This window comes from Chiloscyllium plagiosum, unplaced genomic scaffold (assembly GCF_037043375.1).
Source record: "Chiloscyllium plagiosum isolate Xiang-an unplaced genomic scaffold, Cpla_swu_hap1 HiC_scaffold_4, whole genome shotgun sequence".
In the NCBI taxonomy this organism is placed as follows: domain Eukaryota; kingdom Metazoa; phylum Chordata; class Chondrichthyes; order Orectolobiformes; family Hemiscylliidae; genus Chiloscyllium; species Chiloscyllium plagiosum.
In genome coordinates, this window is record NW_028270142.1 from 127,168,042 (window position 1) to 127,175,587 (window position 7,546).

Sequence of the window (7,546 nt, forward strand, 5' to 3'; positions counted from 1 at the left end):
GTGTGGGTGTCTGTGTGCGTGTCTGTGTATATGTGTGTGTGTCTGTATGTAGTGTAGACACACACTCCCACACTCTCACATGCACCCCCTCACAGACTTCAGATTCTCTGCACTCACTGTGCGTATACACACACACACACACACACACACACACATTCACTTGCTCACACTCAACCCCCAACCCAGACAGACAGACACACAGACAGAGACCCACATGCGCACACATATTTTGTGGGGTGAATTTGTACTTGCAGGGTTACATTGTACTTTGCTCAAAAACTGCATGCATTCATGTAAAACTCCGTTATCTCTCTTTTTAGATTAGAATCGATCTAAACATCATGGCATAGACAGAGAACACAGGGGGCTAACACCTTCAACATATTGTCTAGCTATCACCATTGTTAACAACTAACCTGAGACTGCAACTTTTTTTTAAAAAAAGGTTTTGTGATTTACACATGAAAGAAGTAAAACTGTCATGGTATTCTAACAGATGAAAGGCTTAACAGACAATCGAATTTTCAATGTATAATTTCAGTTATATCACACTGTAAATTTTTGCTATAAATCCTGTGTGTTAGGATTGAGCCCTCCACAACCACCTGATGAAGGAGCGACCCTCCGAAAGCTAGTGTGCTTCCAATTAAACCTGTTAGACTATAACTTGGTGTTGTGATTTTTAACTTTGTACACCCCAGTCCAACACCGGCATCTCCAAATCATTTTAAATTTAATTATTCTCAGCCAGTACTATGAAGAAAAAAACTTGTTTAAACAAGCTGCCAGAGGTGTCCTTGGCAGGTTCTCCTCTGTTAGAACAACAAGGACATCTGTCTTTAAACAGATCATATCTGCTAACACTCTACATTTCTTTTCACTTTTTTTCTGTCTTTTTTGAAATAGGAAACGCAGAGGTGCCATCAACAGTAAACAGCTCTTATACTTGGAAAAGTATCGGCCAAAGATGAGACTTCGATTCAAGGCCCATAATAATCACAAGAACAGTTGCGCCATTGTATGAATTTGAACACTTTCAGCCAACAATGGTTTACAGTGATTTTTATAAAAAATAAAATGCCATTGGGTTTCCTGTCTTCAAATCCAATTGGATGTTTTTTTTTGTCTGCCTTTAGTAACTTGAATATTTATTTATACTAAAATCACCAACTAGGATGAAGCACAATTCTTTTCTTTTGGAGGCTCGTTGACTTTGGTTTCAAGTTGTAAGAGTGGTTGCCTTTAGAGGCATGCTAATACTTCAACAATTTACTATACACCATAAAAGAAAAATCCTACAAGATATTTGTCTGTATGGCTTATATTTAATGGTAGGTTTGTGTGATGACCTGAAGAAATGGAACTAGGAAATTAATTGTAAATAGGATGCAAATTGACTTAATTATCCATTGTTCTACCAATTGACTGCTATAGATATTCTGGTGAACCAATGTCTTCAGTAAATTACCTCCGTAATGCCTAAATTCACTAATTGCAGATAATGATTTGCAATAGTATGGTCCATGTCTTGTGTCTGAAGCGGTGCATCTTTCCTGTCTTTTTATAAATAATATCATCTTATTAGAGCTACTAACCAATATATTATGTTTCTAGCCTGGAGTTGGTATTACAACCATTTTTTACTGGGGGAGATTTGCTCCACAAGCGCACTTTTGTTTTTCCCCAGTTTCATATTGAAAATTCCCTCTCGTGTGCTAATCCTTAATTAAACAGTCATTTCCAAATACTCTTTTAACAGGTTACTGAAAGTTTAAGAAAGCTCGATAAGGGGAATGGTAGGGGGTGTGCCAGGAGAGAGAAAAATAGTTTTAAATTTTGAACATTCCAAAGGTAAAGGGTGATTTTGATTTTCTTAAAAATAATTCTCAGTTTAAGCAGAAGTCCGTTAGAGATTCACTAAAACGTGCATGTGCACTATGCAATTCTACATCATGTTCTATAAACCACATTGATTCACGGGGGTGAGTATAGAGCAAAAATGCATTGGTTATTTTTAAGTACAAAAGGATTTCGTGACTTAAGTTCAGTATCCCAAGTTCTGCTTGCAGAAAAAGCATAGGACAGATCAGAGTGCATTCATACAGCGAGTGTAATGTCATTGCCAACAGGTTTTGTAGCCTTTGTTCAGCCTCGTTCGATTTCAGAATGGAGTGCAAATCCCTGTAGGAAGGCATTTCACTTTACTGTACAGGTCTTGTTAGTGTTAACATTGGTGGGGAAATGAGGCCTGTTTACACTGAAGTTAAATGTATCCTATGAATGCCATGTAAAGCCTTAACATTCTCCCATCTAAACCCCATCCCCCTCCATGCAATGTTATTGTCGTTAATAGTAACTTTTAATAAATGAGGAAAAATGTAAGTTGGCCATTCTAATTGGTTAAGTCTGGGAAATAGTGAAATACCCATACAATGATTCTGAAAAATTTTGTAATTTGCAAACATTTTGGAAGGTCTCATTTAGGAAGTAAAAGTAGCATTTCGTATTCTTATTTTTATGCTCATTCCATTTGTTTAATTTCTGTATCACTCTGGGTTAATTACTTTGTGCATGATGAAAGAAAACTGAGAATAAGAGACACACAAACCTCCAAGATAGTACTGAAAACAAACCTGACTATGAGAAAGGTTACTTGAAGTGACATCAATCATAGGTGGTACAAGTTTGTTTTTTTTTATAATATCTACAGGAAATTAAAACAGCGGCTCCTTTCTTTGAACCCTGCATCAAAGTCTGTTCACACAAAGGTTAGATTATCAGCTGTTTTAAAAATGAAACATTCAAGAAAGTCCAAAAAAAAATCAAATCAATGGAAGATTTGCTGAATTTTCTTTTTGCAATGAATTAAAATTACATTTTTGATCTTGGGATAAAGTTGGTGTCCTACGATATTTTCTGTGTAAAATGTGTAACTTCAAAGCTTTGAGTGTAGTGATTTGATCACTTCACTCTTATTTTTGAGGCTTTAAATGCGATTGAAAAGGTAAAAACTGAAGATTGTGAATGTCAAATGTAAATGTCAACAACCCAGTATTTGACATCCCTGGAATTCAATGTCATTTTGTAAAACCCTGTAATAATGGTTCACGTTTTAAATACATGATGCAATAGTTTGATTACATAACAAGTTGCAGCACACAATGATGGTGTAATACAGGTTCAGTTCTCCAATCGCCAAGTTCCTAAGATAGATAACTAGTTATGTATTTATCTTCTCTTTCTTATGTTCTCTGCTATCAACATCCAGTGTGCAATTGGCAAAAGGAGAGATAAAGACTTGACATTCATTCATTTTTTTGGTTTGCATCATAATATTCAAAGCAGTGACACTGGGTGATCATTTAACATGGAGATCTGAGTTGCGAACTCTGCGCTCTCTGGGGGCAAATAAAATTTTGTTATATCATCATTGTAAAGATGGGAAGTGCAGGGAAAACACAGTAGGTCTGGCAGCATCTGTGGAGTGAAACGGTTAATGATTTGTGTTCAATGACTCAAGTTATTCTTTAGTTCTGAAGAAGAGTCAACTGAACACTAATTCTGTTTCCTTCTCCACAGATGCAGCCAGATCTGCTGAGTTTCCCCAACAGTGTTTGTATTTTAGACCCCCAGCATCCATAGTATTTTGCTTTTATTATGTCATTGTTGTATTTCGTATAATCTCCAATTTTACTGTGGTAATAAAAGTATCAAAATTCATGATCGTTAAAGCAAGGTACATTAATTTGCTTTGTGCTTGTATGATTGCAATGAATAAGTGAAATGATTCAAATATCACGTGCTTTGAAAATCAGTCCGCAATACTTTAAGGAAAATACTACCTTCTAACCTACCTTGTGCCATCAAGAGATCTGCCCTTATAGGTTCCATTTACACCACCTTACAAGTGTTGTTAAACTATCTTTCTCTCTTTAATTACAGCATCAAATGTTATTTCATTTATTTAAAGCAGCTACTTCTTTCACAAGCTTTGGTGAGGTTTCTATGAAGTTTCCAGCTGAATAATTTGTATTTCTTATGTGACTGCATAAATTGCTGAAGCATTACAAATAAAAATGTTAATCTGCAGCTAATGAATAAACTCGCCTTTCCCTTTTAATAGAAAAAATGCAATTTACCTTAAAACAGATCATTTTGGTGACTATCTGCTCAACTGTAAGCCAACATTCAATAATGTAACTGTTCTCTTCAATTTTAATAATTATTGATGCATACATACTCATCAATATGGTCTGAAGTCAAACATAGCAATACAAAGTGATCATGCATCAATTTATTGACATTAATAAACTTTTTTTTAAAATGGGAAAGGCAATCGGTGATTTATGAAAAGTCAATTTGAAGTGCATTTTTATAGCATTTTACTGTAGCTCTAATCATGTCAATGACTGGTGTAACATGACAATATATTTCGCAATTACCTTCTTATTGTATTTCCAATCCGTCCAAAACCTGTTACAGCTCTCTACAAAAGAGGTCTTTCCTTTTTTATATATACTTTGCTTCAGCTCTTAAATGTAATACTGTAGATTTGATCCAAATATGCTGTTTTGGGTAATAGTGCTGCCATTTAAAAATTTCTTTGCTGTGTTGAATGCAGAAAGGAAATTTCAATCCCTTTGATGTCAGGTCTATGCTAAGCTAACTAATGTTGGTCCCGTGCAGGAAAATGTTATATTTTTGAGCAGACTTTCACAGTTTTAATCTATTAACTTTTTTGATAGAATATTTTTGGGGGTATAGAGGCAGATCAAAAAATATACATTTCCAATAAAGATGTAAGCCTAAATGTCACAGTTCACTGGTTGCAAACTTGATACTGAATTAGTATGTTATGGATTCAAACCCAACTTTATGAATTCAGTGCATGATTCAGGTTGCCTTTGTGACAAAGTTAGTGAGTTTTGAGAAGATTTGTAGCTCGGGTTGCGGTTCTGCATGTAGGTTTGCTCGCTGAGCTAGAAGGTTCTTTTTCAGATGTTTCATCACTATCCGAGGTAACATCATCAGTGAGTCTCTGGATGAAGCACTGGTGGCATGGCCCGCTTTCTGTTTGTGTTTAGGTTTCCTTAGGTTTGTGACAAAGTGGTTGTATTAGATTGCTGTCTTGTTGGCTTTATGAGATGGGTGAAAAAGAATCCATGCCACTATTCAAAGAGGATGAAAGAAATTCTGCTGTGGTAATCAATATTTATCTTTCAACGTAACCAATTTTTAAATTTAAAAAGTCACTTTGGTCATTTGTGCAAGTGTGCTGTCTGCGAATTAGTACAACATTGCTCTACATAACAATAGTGGTTGCACTTTAAATGTAATTAATTTGTTGCAGATTGCTTTAGAAATATATATTTATTTATTCTTTTCAATGTAATGGGGAAAGTTTGTGGGAGGAAGATAATGCTATCCACACTTAGCAACAGTCATGAATATTCTGTCAGATTTCAAGCTGCAAATGGGTTCAGAACAGAAGATCAAAATCAAACTCCTATTTTCTGCAGTTGACAACTTATCCACACAATTTTTCAATTATTCAGTTTAACAAATGTGCTCAGTCTTCTTTTTAATATAGGTCTGTTGGTTGTACCCAGCCATATGTCATTATTAGACTACTCTTGGGCCACTTTTTTATTTTTTGCTATGATAAAAGGTGGACCAGGCTAAGTGATTGTAAGCAGAGCATCATTGGGCTTTCAACTTACTTTACCATATTTTATGCTATATTTACCCCATAAACAGGTATCTGTCCTGGTGGTAAACAAAAATTGAGAGCACCTGGTGAAAATTCCATAGCAGGGGCTTTAGCATCAAAAGAAACACTGCCCCTCTATTAATACTGTCGATGTATATCAATAATAGGGAATTCTTGCCTGTTTTACTAACAGACTTGATGTTTCTTTGTTTAAGCCTGCAGATTAAGCTTGGTTGGCTTTTTAAGCACATTAATATAACAAATTCCATTTAATTATTAGAACTCATACAGTTTTAACAACTTAAAAGGAAAGTGAAGAGTAAATACCATTTTCCACCCAGACTGCAAGAAATGAAGAGATTTGAATGAGAAAATAAAAGTAATAATTTGGTTATTTTGTTCAGGTAATGCTATTCTTGTATTTTTTTTTTCTTTTGTATAACTGTAAGTTAGCGCTGTACATGACTGAAATCTCATCTCTTTTGATGATAAGCCCAGTTATGAGTCCCAGGCACTTCCTCTTATCTCTCATGCTAAATAAATGATTGAGTTTAGTTGGTGCATTACATGCAGTACAATGCCATATAGGAGCTGGAATTGGAAATAGCTTTAGGAGCCAAACTTGGTTCAATTGAATTGTGCTTCCTGTTGAAACATTGTGGTAAAGCATTTCGTTCATAATTCACCGCTCTCAAGGTTAAGGGGGATTTCACTGGGAGAGACAGAGCTCATAAGGAACACATTTGGATGAAAAAAAAATTAAATACTACCTGGAAATGGTTATATTTTTGTGTATTTCTTCAAAATTTGTAGTGCTTTTAATTATGTATTGCAACTACATTGAAGTTGATTAGATTTGTCTTCTGGTGAGTTGAAGTATTTGCTGAAGAAAGTTTTTTTACTTTTGGTCTTGGTAATTATGGAAATATAGTAGATTTCTAGTTCATCCCATCTTTGCTAATAGTCCCCAGAAATCTCTCAATATTGTGTGGTAGATCAAAACAGTGTTTCTGATGTTGTCCAGAATTGCACCAAAGGGATTAAATGTATAGTCGAGTCTCAAACAGAATACAGTTGCAACTCTTTGTATCCATACACAAAAGAATTATGGAGAAACAGCAATGTATGCAGAAACATGTGATACCCATGAGAGAAGAGAATGTTTTGAAACCACTGGAATATATCAATGAAGTTAGCTACACCTTTTTTAATCTATAGGCCTTATCAGAGGTTTGCAGTCAGAATTGAAATTATGCCAAGTATTTTATATTATTAGATTTGTTTAATATGTTAATTTGCATGATTGAAATTTTAGATCTAGTAAATAAATGAACTCCTTATTTTAACAGTAGTGATATTCTCTTAGTTGTTTAATTAGCTAACTTAGTTGACAAGTTCATGTTAGTATTGAGTGTAGATTTGCAGATGGAAGTTCTGTGGCCAGTAGAAGTACCCAGCTGTACCTGTTTAATAAATATATTTATTCCTTCATTTCATCATCTAGGATCAAATAATTTCCTTTATATAAACATGTTCTTAAATTAAAAAAACGTTACTAGTTTTAGTATTGGTGCTCAACCCTAACCTATACTAAAAGTGGTACATTAAATTAGGCCTAATTACAGCACAGAAGCAGACCCTTCAATCCAATTCGCCCATGCTGATGAAATATCCTACCCAATCTTTCCCAGCACTTGGCCCATACCTCTTTCAAGTCTTTCTATTCATACACTCATCCAAATGCTTTTTAAATGTTTGTTATTGTACCGGCTGCCACCATGTCCTCTGGAAAGCTCATTCCATACACTCTACTTTGAATGAAAAAGTTGCCCCTTA

General features: G+C 34.9%; 1 protein-coding gene across 12 annotated transcripts in view; it reads left to right on the forward strand.

The window, feature by feature from the left end:
- The window catches only part of LOC122548896 (protein tyrosine phosphatase type IVA 3-like), a 154,966-nt gene extending 151,246 nt beyond the window's left edge, over positions 1-3,720 (forward strand). For all 12 annotated transcript variants that reach the window (XM_043687826.2, XM_043687827.2, XM_043687836.2 and 9 more), the window contains one exon: positions 907-3,720. In XM_043687826.2, coding sequence (XP_043543761.1) covers positions 907-1,024 — 118 coding nt within the window. In that variant the 3' untranslated portion in view covers positions 1,025-3,720. The remainder of the gene's footprint in view (positions 1-906) is intronic.
- Positions 3,721-7,546: the final 3,826 nt, after the last annotated feature.